Source organism: Schistocerca serialis, chromosome 6, assembly GCF_023864345.2.
Source record: "Schistocerca serialis cubense isolate TAMUIC-IGC-003099 chromosome 6, iqSchSeri2.2, whole genome shotgun sequence".
Taxonomy (NCBI): Eukaryota; Metazoa; Arthropoda; class Insecta; order Orthoptera; family Acrididae; genus Schistocerca; species Schistocerca serialis.
In genome coordinates, this window is record NC_064643.1 from 527,276,827 (window position 1) to 527,299,715 (window position 22,889).

Consider the following 22,889-nt stretch of genomic DNA (forward strand, 5'->3'; position numbering starts at 1 on the left):
CAGGATAAGAAACACAATAAGAAAAACAAGAAAAATTATTTGATGAATTCGATTTAAGACACAGATATTCTTCCTTTCCAATGACGAATTGAACAAGAGAGTTTCTTCATATAATGACTTCAGTGAACCATTTGACGTGAAGAAACTAAGTCTGTTTGAAACCCAGAAAGCCTCTCCAGTCTTCAGCAAGTCTTCAGTTCAGATTCTGAAGATACAACATTTGTACTTGCGCGTTTACACTTAAAAAGCTACATTTCTGATTTAAAGAATGAAAATGAGTCAAACTCTCTGCCAGAACTGTGCAATATGCTAGAAGGCAGCAATTTACACAATGTTTACCGAAATTTGAACACAGTTCTTCAAATATACTTGAGTACTCCTACTTACAATTGCTCAACAGAAAGGTCATTTTCCACTGTCAACCACATAAATAATTATTTAATCTCAACACAAAAACAGGATTGTCTTAAGCTATCTTGGTGTCCTTGCTACTGAATCAGACTTGACAGTGAATTGCATTATAAAGAAATCATAAACATGTTTCAAATGATAGGGCAAGGAAAAAAAACTTTGTTATTTAAGTAATCAGAGTTTTGGCCCCCATCCCCCTCCCCATACCTTTCTAAATGTAATGTAACTTGTTTAGATTTAATTTTAATAACAGCACAATTACAGTGTTTACATTTATGTTTATTGTTTTGTCACTTTATTAAGTTGTTCTATTTGTAACTTTTATAAGCACAGTTTTAGGTTTGTAACTCATATTATTCTGACAAGAAACATGCCCACATGTTAAGAAAACTTCAATAAATATCTGTATTTCAAGTCTGGGGGAGGGGGAAAAGTGGCAGTGGTGGCAGCAGTGATTTCTTTGCCCACGGGTGTCAGCAGGAGCCCTAAATATGAGCCTGACTACAAGCAGTCATTTGAAGGACATGTAACAAATAATTTTCTTGAGAGGGGTGCACTGTTCATCTTGTTTTTTAAATGCATGGTTATATTAACTACATTCATCAGTCTGCTGGGAGTGTGGATTGTAAAGACAAAATTTATTTTTAGTCCATAAGAAACTGGAAACACACATGTTTACAAGCAGATGTATTATACCTAATATGATGAGGGAGTGAGAGGTGCCTCACATGTTGCACTCATTCCTATTCTTAACGCAGTGGTCACTTTGAGACCGAGATTATAGGTTAATGCCAACATTGTGACCCAGAAAATAAATTCAAGGTTCCATTCTTAATTACACATAACATTCCACTGTAATAACTAAGAATGACTGCTGAAGCATGTCTAAACTTTATTGTGTTAAGAGGCTTCGCACTACCAAGAACCCCTGGTTTGCCAAAAATGGCTAACCTGACAGGGGATGCGTGTGTGTACGTTAATGAATACCAGGAGTGCAGCAGAAAATGGAGGTTTTGCTATCGCTATGTATCCTACTTTGACTGTATGCATGTTTACTAATCTGTCTCCCGCACCGGATACATACAAACAAAAACAAATACTTATTATCTGTACCCATTTAGATTAAAAGAATGATACACAGTCATGATTCAAAAGTAAATCTCTTTATTTACTGACAACATTGAATATAAAACTTTAAATATAAAAATAAAATATATAATATATATATAACTTAATAAATAAATTATTTTTCACTAATGACATTCGGTCCCTTTGTTACTGCATAAATAAAATTACACAGATTTACTCTGATTCTGTCACTGAGCTACAAACATTCTACATCAAATATAGTCAAGAAATACGCAGTCTTCGTGTACAGTTCTGTATAACATCTCAGAACTCAAAAATTTTAAAAATAAAGGTATAAAATGAAACATTACATTTAAGAAATATATTACAGTATCATTAACATAGTAGCAAAATCAATTAAGAGTTGCCATTTTCTCTAAGGAAAAAGATATAAAATTTCATATAAACATTTTACAAAGTCTCAAAATATTAAAATATATTGTCTTACACAAATTTCAGGAGCAATTGCTCCTGATGATACAGTTAAGTAGTTTTGGAAGCACTCAGTAAACTGAGTTGCTCTGAACATTCATTTAATACGTGATGCAGGTCAACTATCATTTTTATATGCAAACTTGCTTGCGAATGACAGATTTATGAATTAGGCCTTACTGGTTTCATGTTACTGAAATAATAAGTACAACTCGTGACTTTGTCAAGGCTGCCTTTCTTACTAGGAAGAGTATCTGAAGCCATAATAAATATATGTGTAGGTAAAAAGATACGGCCTTGTAAAATAAAAATGAGCAGAGTTCAGTTTCAGAATTGCATGAAAGCCAATACTTCATATTCTGTTAAAATGTTCCACACTTCAGGTATTTTCTTCGTGTCTGGAAAACATACAAGAAGAATTGTTACAAATGAAGGTTCTCATCAAAAAGATGCACATCTATGAGTGGAAAGCCCAATCTGGTGGCAAAATAGTGTAAATGATAAAGATAAAAATTACTGAACTTCAACATTAGCAATAAAGGATGTTAACAATGAAAAAATGCAGGTATTTCTAAATTTCAGTAACACACCGAGGGGGATAGTAGTGGGAAGCAAGTAGGTGTCATTTTCAAGAATAACTCATTTTTGGAAACTTTCTGTTTCCATGCCAGAGGAATAAACACACAAATTAATAATCCCCTTGCCTGTTGGATGTTGGAGCAGTGACAATGTACTGTGACTCCAAGAATTATTACATTTGAAACCAGCTTGCTAAGGTAATGTTCGGTCTTAACCAGTACTGTGGTAATTTAACATAATGTGGCTCAAACTGGAAGAATAGATGCTGACTGTACAATACAAGACACGAAAACTACACATTTTCACTTGTTCCTTAGCATTGCAAATTGTTATTACATTAACTGGTTACAAATGTAGTAATCGCCAGAATCACAGTTAATTACTACTGCTCTTTCTCTGAGCACATGTAAAAAATGGAATTAATTATTTGACACACTTGTTTCTCAAGTACTTTTTGAGACATGAGTTTCAATTCAAAATGCTACCTACTTGTTCCCTACTGTAAGCCCACACAAGTGTGTAATGGGAATTTATAAACACGCTATGTACACTAAAGTATTCTAACAGAAATAGTGTAATAAAAGAAGTATCAAAGTATTTCAAATATTCCAAATGCACAATTCTTCAAATCTGAAAGTTTGGGGAATGTGAGAGCTATTCAAACATTCTGCCTTGTAATTAAAAGAAGTCATTTTAACTTAAGTGATTTTGCTTTTTTTCTCCAGTGTTTTTTACATCCTCATCAGCAATTACATCTCAGACACACTTGGCAGACTATTCATAGTTTGGAAATAAAATTTACGATAAAAGCTCTTTCCATTAGTTAAAATAAAACCCAAACAAAAATGGATTATACTACAGTGGGACTACAAATAGTGTCTTGGCAATTATTCAAGGCATGCTTTTACAATTAATCATTCCCACTTTTAATACCTTCACTTATAGCAAAATTCTAACTGTGCTTCCTTCCAGTGACTCAGAAAGCGAACGCAAGAGCAAAATAGGCTACCTATAAAGCAATATCTGCCTGTAACCCATTTCAGACAAGTAGTGAACAAACTCACCTCATGGTTATTGCCTGTGAACTATGAAATCCCAGCTGTCTTTCCAACGTAGACTCAAAATGTCTGCTGTTGTAAGTGATGTCGTTCCATAACTTAGTACTGTAAACCGACGGAAAACAATAAAAACTGCTAACAACCAAAACGCCGTGGACATCTTGAAGAAAAAGGATACCAGCTGCCAATTTAAGACATCCCTGGAAGATAATTTTCAGAATGAATAATTTAATGAGAGGTGTTCCTGCAGCATCAAGCAGTGGAATACAGAAAGCATAATATAAATTCAAGGAACTGTCGTAAGTTCTAAACAAATCAGATATACAGATTAATTCAAAAAACAAATATTTATGATAAACACAAAAGTAAAAACATTAAACAAAGGTTAGTGAATTGTTAAATGATTCCACCACCTCAATTTTTTCCAGCTGTTGAAATACAGAGGTAATACCCTAAATTTCACTGTATATCAATGCAAACAAATGAGTGTTTTTGAGAATTTTCATAAGTTACCATTGCCCTCTGCATAATCTACGAGCAATTTATAACAAATCACACTTGTGATTTAGTTACTGTAGCAGATTTTTTAACATACTGTGTTACACCTAGTTTTCCCTTGAAGAGTAGCAGCCCTATATATTATCTGAATTTATCATAAATTAGCTCTGTTTTCGAGTTTGCTAACAACTATAACTAACACCAAAATGTTTTAGGAAACTAGGAATTTTTACCACCGGTTTTTGTGTTGCCTTAATAGAAATCTCATTTTGTTATCTGCTTCAATTCTTATAGGGAATTAGCAACTTTTTAGCTCAACAGATTAAAAGTTAATCAGCAGGTTTACTTCAAAGTTATTTGGCCACTGCACATTACACCAGCCAAAAAGCAGCACACAAGCAGACATGTACTGATGTCTGCTTGTGTCTGTATATGTGTGGATGGATATGTGTGTGTGTGTGTGCGAGTGTATACCCGTCCTTTTTTCCCCCTAAGGTAAGTCTTTCCACTCCCGGGATTGGAATGACTCCTTACCCACTCCCTTAAAACCCACTTTCTTTCGTCTTTCCCTCTCCTTCCCTCTTTCCTGATGAGGCAATAGTTTGTTGCGAAAGCTTGAATTTTGTGTGTATGTTTGTGTGTCTATCAACCTGCCAGCACTTTTGTTTGGTTAGTCACATCATCTTTGTTTTTAGATATATTTTTCCCACGTGGAATGTTTCCCTCTATTAAATATGTTCAGTAAACTAGATAAAACATCTGTAGTGCCATATCTCACTGAGGAACTTGAAACTTTCAGCACAGGTCAGGAGCATTTAGAGGAACTCTGGCTCAACTTTAAAAGAATAGTTGACCATGCACTGGACAGATATATATGCAGCAGAACAGTTCATAATGGGAAGTAACCTCCAGGGTATACAGTCACTGTAATGACACTTCAAAAGAAACAGAGATTACTGCATAATAACAAAACAATGTGTAGGGCTACAGATAGAGAGATGCTGAATGAAACGTGTTTGGCTGTCAAGACAGTAATGTGTGATGCCTTCAATGACTACAATAGCAGAATACTGTCAAATGGCACTTCACAAAGTCCAAAGAAATTCTGGTTGTATGTAAAGGCTGTTAGTGGCACCGAATTGAGTGTCCAGTCCCTAGTGAATGAGACAGGAACTGAAACTAGGGGTAGCAAAGCAAAAGCTGAAATGCTTAACTCACATTTTCAAATGTTCCTTCACACACACACACACACACACACACACACACGAAAAAACCACCACAAAGGAGAATTGTTCCATTTCAAACCTCATAACACTGAAAAAATGAAGTAAGTAAGTATTAGTGTCAGTGGTGTTAAGAAACAGCTCCAGGCCTCAATGGAATCCCTGTTAGGTTCAATACTGAATTTGAGGCTGAGTTAGCCCCTCCTCTTACTATAATCTATTGTAGATCCCTCGAACAAAAACGTTCTCAGTTCTTGGAAAAAGGCACAGATCACACACATATATAAGAATGGTAGTAGAAGTGATCCACAAAATTCCCATCCAGTATTCTCAACACTGATTTTTTGTTGAATCTTAGAACATACTCTGAACTCAAACATGAGGTAACTTGAATAGAATGACCTCCTCAAAGCCAACCAGCAAGAATTTCAAAAACATCGATTATGTGAAACCCAACTGTCACTTTTCTCACACAACATACTGAAAGCTTTGAATCAAGGCAACCACGTAGATGCACTGTTTCTTGATTCCCGAAAAGCGTTTGATTCAGTACCACACCTACGCTTATTGTCAAAAGTACAATCATATGGGAGTATCAAGTGAAATTTGTGAATGGATTGAGGATTTTTTGGTAGGGAGGACACAGCATGTTATCTTCGATGAAGAGTAATTGTCAGATGTAGAAGTAACTTGGGGTGTGCCCCAGGGAAGTGTGTTAGGACTCCTGCTGTCCATGTTGTATATTAATGACGTTGCAAACAATATTTATAGTAAAATAAGGCTTTTACAGATGATGCAGTTATCTATAATGAAGTACTATCTGAGAAGAGAAGCTGCATAAATATTCAGTCAGATCTTGCTAAGACTTCAACATGGTACAGAGATCGGCAAATTGCTCTAAATGTTCAGAAATGGAAAATTCTGCACTTCACAAAATGAAAAACTGTAGTATCCTATGACTGTAATATCAATGAGTCACAGCTGGAATTGGCCTACTCGTACATATACCTGGGTGTAACACTTCGTACGGATATGTAATGAAATGATCACCTTGTTTCAGTTGTGGGTAAAGTAGGTAGTAGATTTCAGTTTACTGGTAGAATATTGGGGAAATGCAGTCAGTCTACAAAAGAGATTGCTTACAAATCACTCATGCAACCGATCATAGAATATTGCTTGAATGTGTGGGACCCGTACCAGATAGGACTAACAGGGAATATTGAATGTATACAGAGAAGGGTAGCATAAATGGTAACATATTTATTTAATCCATGGGTGACAGAGAGATCCTGAAGGAACTGAACTGCAAGACTCTTGAAGACAGACGTAAACCATAATGAGAAAGTCTACTAAAGGTTCAAGAACTTGATTTAAATGATTATTCTAGGGATATACCACAACCATCTATGTATCGCTCACATAGGGATTGTGAGGATAAGATTAGAATAATTACTGCAAGCACAGAGGCATTCTAACAATCATTCTTCCCATGCTCCATGCATTAATGGAGCAGGAAGAAACCTTAATAACTGCTGCAATGAAATGTACCCTCTGCCATGAACCTTACAGCAGTTTGCAGAATATAGATGTAGATATTAATTATTAGTCACTGAACATATTATTGGCGTAAGAATAAACTTTTTGTTAATTCCTGACATTGTCAGCACAGAGACAAGCAATCTAAGAGCATTACATAAAGTTAATTTTTTTAAACTCTTAACAGTCAAAGTTAACAAGCAAATAACATTAAATGATGACTAGATTCAATAAATTATGTAGTCAGCTTCAGATCTGAAGTAACAACACAAAATTGCACTATGAAAGAGTACCAGAAGGAATTATACAAGCCTTAATAATCAAAGCAAGAGGTCAATTACCTACCAACTATAAAGACTTGTGGTGCGTGCTCATAGAATGTGACTAAGACAATGTTTGCATCACAGTGGATGCTCATGTAAGAAACAGATCTTAATAAAATAATGACATATATAATTGACATAAAATTAAGTTGTAGAAGTCCTTGTAGAATGTAAATACCTTAATACCTTATGATTAAAGGAGACAACTCACCAAAAAGCAGCCGTGTTGAGTTGTAGATACGCACACACATAAGAAAGAACGCTACAGTAAAATAAACACACACATCTATTCTCTCACATGGTGCTAGCTAGACTCACAGTGAGTCTAGCTGGCTCCATGTGGATGTGTGCATGCATGCGCAAGTGCACACTGGTTGCTTGTGTGTATTTTTAACTATGAAAGCTAGTACATTTTCTTTCTTTTGTGTGTGCCTATCGACATATCAACAACTCAAAGCTTCTGCTCCTCGGCAAGTGGTGTCCATTAATCCTAAAGTATTGGGATCAAATATTAAGTTTTCAAGACTTAAGAAATAAACAAAGACATCAATACAAACTAGAATAATAAATGCAATAAATCAAGAACAACTGCCCATTTCCAAGTCTGCACTGACATACAATATTATGCGTACAGTATTGTTACACCGTTTATTTGTCAACCAAACCATGTTATGTACATCAATGCTTACCCGTTTAGTAGCATGTGACCCATTCAGAGTTGTAAGCAGACTAAATGGCGATACATGATGGTGCAGGCCCACAAAGAAAGGCAACATTTCAACAGGCGACACGTAAATACACAGTTACAACAAATTGACCAATAAACAGTGAATAAATAATACATACCTAACATCATAACACAATACAAATGTTTAGAAAAATTCAAGTAAAAATAATGCATACAAGGTTAATACATAAAAAGTTTTTTGACCATTGATATTTGATACAAATACAGATCATGGAGGAAGAACAGGGTACGCAATAAATAACTAAACAGAAGACAATGTAGACTAGACTGTAACACATGTGCAACACCAGCACTCCACAGGTATGCGTGTCACACCTGACATTTATTCTGAAGGGCTGGGCGAAGTTGGTGTTCAACAAGCAGAAATAACAGCATATTCCAAAGTACAGTGACAAGATAATAATATATTTATAAAAGATCATAAAAATATTGTATTCTATTTCATAACAATTTTCAATCGGATTTTCCACTGTATTCTATTTTGTACTGATGTCTTTATTATTTCTTAGGTCTTGAATACCTGATGTTTTTATCTCTCAATGGTATATGCCATAATTTTATTGAGATCAGTCCATTACACAAACATCCATTGTGATGCAGACATTGTGTCTTAGTCTAATTTTATGAGCAGACACTTCATGTTTTTCTTATAACTGGTATGTAACTGACCTTCTGCATAAACAAGGTGTCCCAGGATTGTGAATCAAAAACCTTCTTCTGCAAGTTCCTTGCTTTCCATTTTGGGAAGAGGTATTACAGACCAAAACATGAAAAAATTGTCCAGTAAACTTGGGTTCTAAAGTGCATACCTTAAGAACTTTAAGCACTTGTTCAGTGGAAGAGATGTGTTTCACATTAGTGAAAATGAACAGGTGCTCCAAGCTCAAAGTATGCATTTTAGAGATCATGTTTATTTGGCATTTTTTTCTTGTTTTGGTCCATATTACCTCCTCCCAAAATATGGCAAGCAAAGAATTTGCCACAAAAGATATGTGCTTCACAGTAGTGTGAAGTGCTCATAGCTCTTATGGTATGCATTTTACTACACCTTTTTTGCTTGGAATGGTCATTCCTGTCGTATCCCTGAATATTAGCTATACTTCTCAGGGCACCCTGTATATTAAGATTTATGTAATTCCTTCTGGTGCTCTCTTGTAGTAAAATTTTCTGTTATTATTCCAAATCTGAAGATGACAATATAATCAGCTGAATAACGTTGCTCACTTGCAATCTTGACTTTTAAAATATTTTATTAAATTTTTTTTAAAGCTTATGTTACAATTTTTCCAAGCGTAACACTATATTGTTCTTAACTTGGGCATGGCCAGCATTTCCCACAAAAGAAACTATTCTTTTGGATGAATGACACACTATAACCCAAGAACATGATCATACAGCTCACCAGAGACAAGTTATTGCATCTTCTTGTTACTTGTGAGTTGTTTCACTGATTTATAATTTTTGTAACCACATCTACTAGTGTGTGAACAACATTGTGTCCTGCATGGATACATACCAGCATAGCGTTTTACCCACAAGAATATTAGTCTTTACACAATATCTCAGTCATGCAGGCCCTTAAAAATCACCTCCTACGAACATACTAACTATTACAAGGGATCAAAAACAAACATGTGTTTAGTCTTTTTTATGCACAGGTCCCCTGCTGCTGTATATTTCTTGAGGTAAGTAATTTTCCTGCATAGGCCATGCTTTTGTTTTCAGATAAACACTGATCTATATTAACGACATAGGAGATAATCTCAGAATCCATCTTGGATTGTTTGCAGATGATGCTGTCATTTACCATCTTGTAAAGTCATCAGATGACCAAAACAAATTGCAAAATGATTTAGATATCTGTATGGTGCGAAAAGTGGCAACTGACTTTGAATAAAGAAAAGTGTGAAGTTATTCTCATGAGTACTAAAAGAAATCCGCTAAATTTCAATTACACGATAAGTCGCACAAATCTGAAGGTTGTAGATTCAACTAAATACTTAGGGATTACAATTACAAATACCCTAAACTGGAACGATCACATAAATAATGTTGTGGGTAGAGCCAACGAAAGACTACAATTCATTGGCAGAACACTTAGAAGGTGCAACAGGTCTGCTAAACAGACTGCTTACCCCACGCTTGTCTGCCCTATTCTGGAGTATTGCTGTGTTGTGTGGGATCCACATCAGATGGGACTGACGGATGACAAATAAGGGCAGCTCGTTTTGTATTATTGCGAAGTAGGGGAGATAGTGTCACAGACATGATACGTGAACTGGAGTGGCAATCATTAAAACAAAGGAGTATTTTGTTGCGATGGGATCTTCTCATGAAATTTCAATCACCAGTTTTCCTCTCCGATTGTGAAAACATTCTGCTGGCACCCACCTACATAGGAAGAAATGATCATCACAATAAAATAAGAGGCTCGCACAGAAAAATTTAAGTGCACGTCTTTCCCACATGCCGTTCGGCAGTGGAACAGTAAAGACACACCTTGAAGGTGGTTCATTGAACCCTCTGCCAGGCACTTTATTGTGAATAGCAGAGTAGTCACGTAGATGTAGATGTATTTCAGTTTGTAAATTGGACCTGAAGTCCCAGTATAGGTGTGCGACCATAGTAACAGTAACTCTAAAACATTTTAAAATTCATTTTCATAATTACTTTATTATTGAGCAATTAGCTAATTTTGTCCCCTAGAACTACATCTTGGCAAAATTGTTACATTCATAATGTGATATATTCTACACATCAATGTTGTGAAGTCTACATGTAAAACGGAAGAAGTGCAACCCTTATGTGGGTTTTTACATGGTGGGAGAATACATAACACATTGAAATACGTTAGTTTACATTGTGCTGTCTGCACCTTAAGATCAATTAGGAATGGCATCAGATGCTGTTTACCCACAACAATGTGTGGAATATATTGTGCTATGCACATATAAGCTTCTATGGTGATATGTGATGTAGCTATATAATGCCCAATAACGTCAAATTAGCTAACTGCTAATGAAATGTAGTGTTTATTTTGAAATAAAAGAACAACCTATGCAGGAGAATGAATACCTTTAAAAATTGCAAATCATACAAACTTACTATTTTTATCATCACTGCTTACAGCTAAATACCTTCTGTATCATTGGCAAAAGTGGATATTGATCGATCGCAGTGCAGACGCACTGCATCTTGTGAGTGACAAACACCACCAGGGCTGTATGTGCCAAGTCACACAGGATGAACCACTCCCCGGGCCACACAGGCAGCTTCTAGTTCAATCTTGTATAGTATACTGCATGAATTACTACCATTCACATCTTACTGCTATTTGGAATATCACACTGCCTTGGACACTGACTTTCTAGTTCCCACTCTCTGTTTCTATTCAGTGCCAAGCTCACAACGATTTTGGCTCTGTTTATGGATTACGCATTTGTGTCAAGAGCGAACAGCAAAGTAGCAATGAGGTCTTACCCCACTCTCCTCTCCGCAACATGTTCACACCAAGTTCCAGTGTTATAGATTCCAAGTTTCTGGAACTTTGACAGCAACAGTTCTAACAACAGCAGCAACCATCTACGGCTGAACACTGATCAGTTTGTTCCCCCTCAGCATCAAGTGACCTTTTTTGAAACGTTAATTGGGCTGGTCAAGAATTGCTCTCCCTCCTTGGCATTGTGGCATTCTTCATATGAGTCACAGAAGCTCCAGTTCTGCTCTGACTGCAGCAACCAGTATTCCACAAACAACTTCCCACACACGACAGCGGACTGCTGGACCGCAAAAAGCCACCTTGCACCAGTGCATCAATAAGTGGCTCACTGGCCACACACTCAGCTGCAGCATGGGGACACCTCATCGGTCAACAGCATCACAGTGCAGAGCAGGCAGTTTCCCAGCTGCCTCTAAAGGTTACGTAGAACTTGATGCTTTCCAGTTGATCTGCAGACTTCCAGCTGGACACCAGTGTTGCCATGTCGTTAATCAATGAGGACATGTATTGGTAGCTGAGCTCTCCTTCGCTGCAAAGGGTTCAGTGTTAGATTGGGTCTTACTGCCACAAGGCCAGTATGCTCCTCAATGAACTGTTGCTGGCAGCTAAGTACAGGAACATTGAAAGTGTACTAACATTCTTAGTTGTGTACTCCCCTATTGATGCCAACATTTTCGGCTGAGATGTCTTTCCCCGATTTTGGTAAATGGGACCATATTTAATTTAGTTTCAGAAACAGTACCTCTTTCTGACCTTGATGCCCTGTGCAGATTTTTTGAACCAATGCTCAGGTGTGCAAGAATTTTAATGCTATAAAGCTTTCAGCAGTGCAACAATTCTGTAGAGCTTGTCTGCTATCATTTGGCGTTAGGAAGGCAAGCAGAACTCTCACAGCTTCAGAACCTTGGAGCCATTTTCATGGTTTCAACTACTTTGGTTGTCTTTAAAAAACCTAGTAGGTCTTTACTTGTTTGTGGTTAGTTTAAATCCAACACTGATCTCTATCCTATGCCTTGCCCACATGATCTGTTGACTAACCTGGCCAAGGGGCAACTATTTCTCAAACATGTATCAAAAGGAAGCATATCTACAACTGTCACTTGATGAGGCATTGTGTCAAGTTGTTAATCTTAAATATGCCGTTAGGTTTACACAGGTACAACAGCTTCCCATTTGGGTTGTATTGCACCTGCAATTTTCCAGAAGTATTTAGAACTATCCATTCAAGGTATTGCGAACTGTGGTAATTATTTGGATGATATTTTTATGGGGTCAATGCTTGTGGACCACAACAGGGATCTTTAATCCCTTTCCAAATGGCTTACATTTTCAGAACGCAAAGTGCAGTTCCTTCACCGCCAGCATCAAATACATGGGGCACATCATTAATTACATGGGTGTTATGCATCCGCATGACCAAGTCAACATGTAAATACTACATTGACTCTAATAACCTTAAACAGCTGTAGTTGTCCCTGGATAAAATTGGGTACCATACCAAATTGACTCCCCAAAGTACCACAATTCGCACACATCCTAAACAGCTGTGCAAGAAGAGCATCAAATGTCTGGCCGGCTGGATATCAAGAAAAGTTTTCAGCACCCTAAGTACAGTTTCAGGATGGTGCTGTGGAGGTGCATGTCGTTGCTACTTATGACAAAATCCTGCAGGGGATTAAAGTAGTTTTGTCCCACAGCTTGTACAATTGGTCTGAACCACCAATTGCCTTTGCCTCCAAACCACTGTCTGCAGCACAGTTCACCTATTCACAAACTGAAGAGCTGGCCTTAGAGATCATTCATTGAGTCCAGAAATTTCATGTGCATTTGTATGGCAGCAAATTCCAGCTAGCTAATGACTGGCCATAAATAATTTATTTTGTTGTTCAGACATCATTCTAAGCTCCCCTACTACTGCTAACATTTTCAGCTTGGATGCATTTACCAATTTTGGTGCAGTGTATAAAGCACTGCGCACTGTTTTTAAGCAGGTACTACTAAGAAATCCACTTTCAACACACTGCCCAACACAGATTTGCTGTCCTGTCTTTCTCTGGACCCTGATGCAGAATTCCGTCACCTGGAGATGTTTATTTTGTCCTGGACCAACAACTGCAACAAAGCCTAATTAAAGACTGTATAGAGAGCCTGTTATCACCATTAGTTAATATTATAAACCAATCATTCAAGCAGCTTTCCCGACTACTTAAAATATGCTAAAGTACTGCCTCTCTTCAAGAAAGGAGACACAGGAAATATAGAAAATTATAGGCGACTCAGGCCACTCTCACTGCTCTCGTGGTTTGCAAAAATAATAGAAACTATTGTGAAAGATAGACTTATGAGCTACTTAAATAAGCACAACCTCCTAGCCAAGGACCAGTTTGGATTCCGAACAGGGAAAGGCACAGAAGCAGCAACAGCATATCTCACTAAATATATCCTAGAAGCACTATACAACAGGTATATTTCTCGATCTAACCAAAGCTTTTGACACAGTGGATCACAAAACACTGTTGGTTAAGCTAGATGAACTGAGAATAAGGGGGACTGTAAAAAAATGGTTCCAGTCACATCTAGAAAATAGAGTACATTTATCATGTAACTCCAACTGTATTGAAAAACATTTTTCTGACCCCAAACATATAAATATAGGTGTACCACAGGGTAGTGTCCTAGGTCCAGTACTATTTCTAATTTATATTAATGATTTCCCACAAAGTATAAAGCATGGGCATACAATATTGTTTACAGATGACTCTAATGTGCTAATAAGTGATACATCACATGTAGATCTAAGAGAGAAAGCCGAAGAAACACTAAAAAAAGTATATGAGCGGGCAGCTAACAACAAAGTCACACTTAATATTAAGAAAACAAGTGCTATGAACTTTTACGTAAACAAAAAACCATTTCATAATAACATGAAGTTAGGTAATGAAGCCATACAATGGGTGGAAAGCACAAAATTTCTTGGCATGCAAGTTGATAGTCAGCTGAAGTGGGAAGACCATGTAAAAATACTTCGTAAGAGAATCTCTACAGCATACTATGTCCTCGAGAGTTCTTACTTCAGCACGCGATATTTCATGTATTAGATCAGTATACTTTGCATACATCCATTCTGTTAATAGTTATGGGATGATATTCTGGGGAGTGAACAGGAAAAATATCGAAGATATATTCAAATTGCAGAAAAGAGCAGTACGTATAATGACCAAGAGTGGCAGCATGGCTCACTGCCTTGAACTTTTTAAAATGCTGGAAATCTTAACTGTCCCATGTGAATATATTTTTCAGAATGTTATGTACATTTAAAAAATATTGGACACTATGTTAACAATGGTTCTGTACATGGTTATGAAACTACGAGCTGCAATAATTTGCATTTGGATAGAAAAAATAAAGTTAAAACGCAACAGAGTCTACTGTACAATGCCATTAAATTATATAATAAATTACCACAAAACATAAAAGACATAGAGACAATCTCCTCCTTCAAAGAAAAACTAAAAAAATTTTTACAAAATAAAAGTTACTATACGGTAATAGAGTACTTGAATTAAAAAAGGTTACTTAAAATCTGAAGGTTCTGTGTTAAACTATATGGAGAAATAATAATGATATAAGACTGAAAAATGTAAATTAGATTATAAGAAAATTTCATTGTGTAAGAAACAAATTTAAACTGTTAAATTGTCTATTATTCAATGACGAAATACATACAATGTAAATTGTTTCACGGATTAATAAAGAAATCAAATCAAATCACTGAGCACACATGAGGTAGCTACAGCATCACCCCACAACCTGGTCCAAGCGTACAGTTTTGTTTGTGGTGCAGAAGGGGCCAGAGCATATGTTCAGACAGGCTGACCCAGCCATTCATCTAAACATCGACCACAGAGGACTCTGGCGGCAGGATCGTAATTCTGCCCCAGGATCCTCTAGCTCCTTCATGCTTTGCATTGGGGGGACGACATGCAGGAAGGATGTCATCGGTGTTAGGATGTAGAAAGTAGTGCTCTTCACACATTGCTGGTTTCTGGAACTATTGAAGCTGCAAGCGAAGAAAGGACTTCTTCTTTCTGCTTTTTTGACTGCACTTCAATTGCCTTTTGAGTATTAATTTCTATCTCCGCTAATTTTTTGGTGTGCTTCTGCCACCTTTCCACACATGGCTGTGTGTTGCACTTCCTGCTCCCACTTCATATGGACAATTGTGAAGAACAATGGCAAGAGAGATGTGAAAATATACCAGTCAATAACATCACAGGAGACTTGCATTAGTTGTGGTTCAGGCCTGTACTGGAACAAATAACGTAGGGCCAATGGAAGAAAATGTAACACAGAGGATAAGCATAATACAAATGAACATACTGAAACAAGAACAACCAGAATTGATAGACGAAGAAGGAAAAACAATAAATGAGAGGTTGTGACTCTGATTATCAAAGCGGGAAGTACGTGGAAACAATTAAAGTGAATGTGTTCTCTGGGCCTCAGATTGCAATTTCAAAGAATTTATATGAGTAGCTGTTGAAGATGGATGTGAAAATACCTAGCCTTCCTGTCGGTGGTTCTAATGTAAAGTTAGCTATTGGAGAATATGCAAAGGCTGTAAAATGTCAAGTGTTGTAGGAGGTGAAGATCGATGAGGAGATATTTAGAATGGATGCCGTAATAGTATGTAATTCACATGCTGAAATGATAATGGGATCTGAATGGTTAATGCATCAAATAGATTACTAAAGCGATGAAATGAGGATGTGACACGAAGACAGAGAGAGAACGGCACAGTTCTCTGGGAAAGCAGTCAGTGGTAAAGAAAGGGGGTTCATATGTATCTATTATGCAGCAGTGCAGGAAAAAGAGGGAGATCACAACAAAATATCCACTAACAACAGAGCAGTAACATACCTAGTGCAGGAGGAAGAAGCAGAACTGTCAGAACAGGAAACAAAAACAAAAGTAGCAGCTGTAGAATAATTACCAGAAGACACAGCAGCTGAGTACACCGACTGTTAGATTGCAAACAACTTTTTGCTTTACAAAATAAAAAAAACCTACATATGGCACATTTCACATCTCCATATCCGATTCCATAAGCGAAAAGGACAGCAGTGGAAAAGGAATTGTAAAAGATGTTGCCAGCAGCAATTGCAGAATGTGGGCACATCCAATACAACAGGCTGTTGTTAAATACCAGAGAAGGAAAGTTGGTACTCACCATATAGCGGAGATGCTGAGTCGCGATAGGCACAACAAAAAGATTCACACAATTAATTGAGTGTGATTTCAGCTCTCTGAGACTGCAGACGTGTGTGCAAGTTGCATTCGAGTGAGTGAGTGAGTGAGTGAGTGAGTGAGTGAGTGTGTGTGTGTGTGTGTGTGTGTGTGTGTGTGTGTGTGTGTCTACTGCTGACAAAGGCCTTAATGGCCGAAAGCTTTAATTGTGTGAATCTTTTTGTGGTGCCTATCGCGACTCCGCATCTCCGCTATATGGTGAGTAGCAACTTTCCTTCTCTGATATTGTTACATTCCATCCTGGATTTTCCAGTGTTTGATTTTTGCCTGAAGGCTGTTGTTCAATGTAGATAAGAAGTGGAGAGATGTACAAGTAATACTAGATGCGAGAAAGGCAAATAGCATTTTTGAAGCTGAAAGAGACCGACTGGTAAACATCGAAGAGTTGTTATAGATGTGTGATGGCAATAAAGTGTTTACAAGTCCGGATCTGACTTCTGGTTATTAGCAAATGTCACTGGACCCAGATTGCAGACAATATACCACATTTCTTTACGATAGGCGGTGTTACCAGTGTCAAATAATTCCTTTTGAACTAAATGTGACCACATCAGCATTTATTCAAACAATGGACAGAGTTCTTGGCAAGGATCTACTGGAAACAAAACCTTGAATGCAGATGACATTCTGATTCCAAGCAGTGGATGGAAAGAGCATTTGGCAATCGTAGAGTTTATTTTTAGAAACAGCTAGACTGAACATGAGAAAATCAGAGTTCAGTAGGCAAGGAAACAAAAATCTTGGAACACATAAGATGACATTCTGATTCCAAGCAGTGGATGGGAAGAGCATTTGGCAATCGTAGAGTTTATTTTTAGAAACAGCTAGACTGAACATGAGAAAATCAGAATTCAGTAGGCAGGGAAACAAAAATCTTGGAACACATAATTACACCTGAACGTATAAAGGCAAAGAAAAACTGTAGCCAGTACATTGTTTCCCAATATCTATTTGCAAGAAGCAACTTACAAGTTTTTAAAGGCCTATACAGCTTCTGCTACTGTTTTATAGATAGACAAGTACCAAATAATGAATCCCTGCACAATCTGCTTAAGAAAATTAGTCTGTGGATGGAAAATTGCAAAGAAGCATTTCAATGGACTAAAACAGCGTTAATCAACACACCAATATTGTTACACCCAGATATTAACAAAACTTTTTATTTCACCTGTGAAGGTGTGGGTGTGCACCTTTATCAAATTAATGGACGGGAGGAGCAATGTAATACCCAGATGTTCACTTTCAGGAGCAGAATGATGACAACCTGTGAACAAAAGTATTCAATAGCAGACAGGGAAGCACTGGCTATATTACTGGATTCACTAAATTCTGTTACTACCCAGCTGGGAGAAAATGTGTAGTAGTAACTAATCACCATGCCTTGACATTCCAATTAACAAGTGCAATATCGGAGATTAACAAGATGGGCTATAGATCTTCAGGAATTTGACTTTGAACTGCAGTGCGTACCTGGAGAACAGAATTTAGTACCCAAACCACTTTCACACTTACTGGTGGGTCTGAAAAGATGAAGAGCAGAACTACCAATGCCAGAAGACAGCATTAAACTCAAGAAAGGTGTGGCTCTTGAAGGAACAGTCTGCAGATTACTAGAACATGTACACCACAAACGAAATTTCGAAGAATGTCTTTTGTCGGTGAAAAGAAAATACAGTGAAATTTTGATTTTATGTTTTTCATGATTCTTCGCTGTAAATTTGTAGCCCCTGTAAAAACCCATAAGATCAATGGTAAATATTCCCTGATTTTACATTTCTTCCTGATAAGGTTTACTTGATTGTACATTCTTACTCAACATCTTACTTGACTTGATTCAATTTTCTTCCTATTGATATTTGATGTGACTGAATGAGATGTAAGAGGCACAAAAGACAGACAGTTCACACTGTGGGTGGTGGCGCAGTTAAGGGAATATTTTAGCCCACTGTGGAAAGGGAGACGTACGAGAGAAAATGCTGATGTAATCCACAATCGTCATTGCCAATATAACTTGCAACGTTTAACTTCACCGCGCAATGATGATGGATTGAGTACTTTTCACACTACTTTTTGCGGGAACTGACATAACTGTGACATGGTAGCACTGTGAATGCGACCAGAAATAAGGCTATTGATCTGTTGATCGTTATAGCACCAAGTTGTTGATTACGGATGTGTTACTGACAGGAATATTTCAGTTGTAGCAAGAAGTCTTTATGGGAAAACGTTTGCGGCTGCGCGACGTGCGAAATATTTGTGACAAGCAAGAATGTGAATGTTATTAATTATCATTCACTTGCAGAAATTTAAGCTGTCCTCTTAGGCTCCTGCCTAACCACACACATGGAAACTGCTAGATATTCGGAAATAAACAGCAAAGTATTTATGACAAGGAACAACATGAATTCTATTGCTGCTCGTTTCACTCGAAGGAGTGTAAATTGTCTTCTTAGGTTTCTGCCAAACCACACACTCGGAAATCACCACACATTCAGGAACAAACAGGCGAATATTTATTTCATCCTTCGTTCTCTAATCAGAAAGGTTACATAACATCGAATTGCAGAATATATGTATTATTACAATTACAACAAAATTTCAGAACGTGAGGTGGAAGATGAATAATAACATGCTAGGAGTTGCGAACCTATAACATCTAACTCATCTAATCATGATGTCATCCATTACACCACAACTTACTCACTCAGTTTTGTATCGTGCATTAGTTATAATAAAACCTCTTGAAGCCTTACGTAGCTGATGTTTTATTAATTAACATTTAATGATAAGAGTGACGTATTTGTGATATACTTTCAATTCACTGTTGCTTTGAAATGACAGACTGCACACATACTCGTACTTCACACACTATGAAGGGAATGAATAATCATAATGCACACAAGCATTCGCAAAGGTTGATATTGAAAGCCCACTAGTGATATCACCGTTGCAAAAAGTAGTGTTAGGTCTAATGTACATACCGTATTTACTCGAATCTAAGCCGCATCTGAAAAATGAGATTCGGGGAAAAAAAAAAAAAAAAAAAAAAAAAAAAAAAAAAAAAAAAAAAAAAAAACCCGACTCTAAGCCGCACCTGAAATTTGAGACTCGAAATTCAAGGGGAGAGAAAAGTTTTAGGCTGCACCTCCAAATCGAAACAAAGGTAGTCCATTGGAATATGAGACACAATTTAGGTCGAATGAATGACGATACAGGTACAGTAGTTTGGTTCGAGTCGTAAACTTAGCAGTTAGGCTTTACCAGGTAGTCATTGCTATGTGTCAGGTGCTCCATCCATATTTATACGGGTACCCTTCTTTTTCACGTGCTTCGTCTGGTTTGAATCGATTGCTTATTTTGCTTTGATCTGATAAGTGCCGTTTTCTTTGTTATAGGTGTTTACGTCACTCTAAGCTGAAAATGCATTACTGTACTGTGTCATGCATTGTTTGTCGCATTCTGATAGAGCGTGTTTACGGCCTGTCGCCGCTCGCGGCATGGCTTGCTTTTGTGCGCGCTGCCGCCGCTTTTTTAAAAAAAAAAAAAAAAAAAAAAAAAAAAAAAAAAAAAAAAAAAGAGAGAGAGAGAGAGAGAGAGAGAGAGAGAGAGAGAGAGAGAGAGAGGAATCGTCTCATTAGCGAAACAATGGCAAGAGACTGCTATTTGTTGTTACTTACACTGCTGCTTTCTTTGATAATGATCAACAAGAACCAAATAATAGACTGCGTATGATAGAACATGTTCTGAACGAGAGTTAGGCGAAAATTTTTCTCCGTTTGAAAATCTTTGCGGCCGCTTCTTTAGTACATCAAATTCTGCACAGAAATTAGTCATCTTAGATTTAAAAATCTAGTCAGTTGCCGTGCTTCATTTCTAACTGTATCACTATTACGCATAAGAATAATACGAATATAAACATGACACGATACGTATATTCTTCCGCGTTTGCTGTTGTGTCACTCTAGTTTCGTAGTTTATTAGGCAGACAGGATTTAAATGAGATAGCAGCAAACACGAAAGAATACATGGCAAAATGTTTATATTCGTATTATTCTTATGGTGAAGAGAATACTGCATGTGATTCACATTTCATCAGGCAGAAAAAATTCAGAACGTAGAGTTGGCCATATTGATAAACATCCCAAACAGTCTTGCCAATCGGATTTTCGTATTCGTATTCTGCTACATTCGAAGATTAACAATACGGAATTTGTATTTACTTCATTGGATAATGTATGAAAATGCAATGGTCGAAACTCGGGGCGGAGAAAAAAAACCTCGTCTTCCACCTTTTTTTTTAAATTTATTTACTGACGCAGAGGTTTCAGTGCCAGTATTTATCTTTGTGCCTACGAAGAATGCCTGTGTAGCGCTACATATATTCGACGGCAGAAGTTAGTTGTGGCGGCACCTACCAACATTTTTCAGAACTTCCGCTTGCTTTGCACTCGATTCTAAGCCGCAGGCGGTTTTTTGGATTACAAAAACCGGAAAAAAAGTGCGGCTTAGATTTGAGTAAATACGGTAGTCGCGACACTCACTTCTGAGAAAATTGTTACTGTCTGACAGTTGGTGCGACACTAGCACCCCCAAACGTGAGAAATCAGCTGGAAGATTAATGTTTGCTTTTAATTTTATTCTAGTTAATTAGTGAAATAGTTATTACATTTTTTGTGTTCCAAGTATCAGCAAATCATCAAGACACATGAACGATCATTAAAAATGCATAAAAACAGCCAAATATCCTTGATTCAGTGACATAAGTTACAACTTACTGATGAAGAAATTCTTTTGAGTATGTGTGCAATTGCAGCTTAAACACTAAAAACAAGAGAATATAAACACATATTTCACACATGAGAAGAACATGTTTCTTTTGTTGTCTGTTCTTATTATGACAGGCACTTTCTTTGACACATAACAACATTTCATGGAGCCTAATGTTTTGCACAGTCTTACACTTTGTAACAGATAAATATTTTTGTAAATGTAATTACTTTTGCTTTGAAAGCGAATGTGTAAAAGTTTCTTGACATTTGTGGCTCACATGAAGCAACAATTGTGGAATTTGTCTTCTGTGTAGGGAAACAGTTTTATTGCTTTTGTTCTTTTATTATCACACCTGTGTGGTTGTTCTTCAGCTACAGTTGTGGTAGATTATCTGTTGCGTTAAATAATATAGATATTGCTCTCTTTGCATGTTTCCTACGTTTCTCACTCACTGATCTGACCGGAAGTGTAGCGAAGAAAACTTCATGTTTTTGTGTAGATACACAAAGCTTTTCTGCAAAAGTTCAGGTCTTCTGCTATTTACTAGCAAATTTTTTGTTCTTAAAGAACACGGAATTTCGCAGTAAATATCTGTAGGTTATAAGAAAATTGTAAATAAACTTTCTGTAATGAAGTGGAACATTCACACCTCCTAGGATCATTAGGAAACCCAAAAACAACAAGTGTGGTGTCTTGTTCTTCTTGTTGCTGCACTTTATTATGCTGCACATGCTCCTATTTGTAAAAAACATTCTACAGACCAATGTAAACAATTATGATTTGTTTTTGCTTTCACAAGACCTTGCCAAACTCAACAATATAACTTTATGTCCCCTTTGCGCGCTGCAATCGCAGTGGGTAACAAAAAAGAGCCAGTGGGTCACGACTGTTATGTTATACTACGGTAGTGTGAAGTCTACTCAATCCAATTAAACTGTCATTGGCTACAGAAGGAAAGTACACACCCCTAAATGTTAGATTCTGACACCTTTTGTCATATTTCACATTTTTTGGTTTAATTCACCATGTTCATCAGTTTTTGCTTTTTTTCTGGATGAACACAAAGGAAATATGTATGAAAACTGTGCGCTTTGATGTAAAATTTGTGGTTGTGGCAAGTTGATTACCTTGTACCCAGATACCAATTACAATTTTTGATGAGTTTTTACTTGCTGTTGCACATCTGTGATTTTTTAAGAATTGATCAAATTCATTACCATAAATGACTCTGTAAACATTGTATGGTACTTTTGAATTCCTTCACTTATACAGATTTTATACAAGTTATTGGTTAGGATAACGATTTTTAATCATATATGCCAATTACATACATTTTTGCCTGTATTTTCAGAGTTTTAACATTTTCCTCAATTCTGT

At 36.9% G+C, this 22,889-nt stretch overlaps 1 protein-coding gene across 2 annotated transcripts in view; it reads right to left on the minus strand.

Moving 5' to 3' along the window:
• Positions 1-1,647: 1,647 nt before the first annotated feature.
• LOC126484630 (protein O-mannosyltransferase 1) overlaps positions 1,648-22,889 on the minus strand; it is a 157,191-nt gene continuing 135,949 nt past the window's right edge. For both annotated transcript variants that reach the window (XM_050108218.1, XM_050108219.1), the window contains exons 13-14: positions 3,615-3,808; positions 1,648-2,369 (exon numbers count right to left, since the gene is read on the minus strand). In XM_050108218.1, the coding sequence (XP_049964175.1) occupies positions 3,622-3,808 (187 nt within the window). In that variant the 3' untranslated portion in view covers positions 1,648-2,369; positions 3,615-3,621. The remainder of the gene's footprint in view (positions 2,370-3,614; positions 3,809-22,889) is intronic.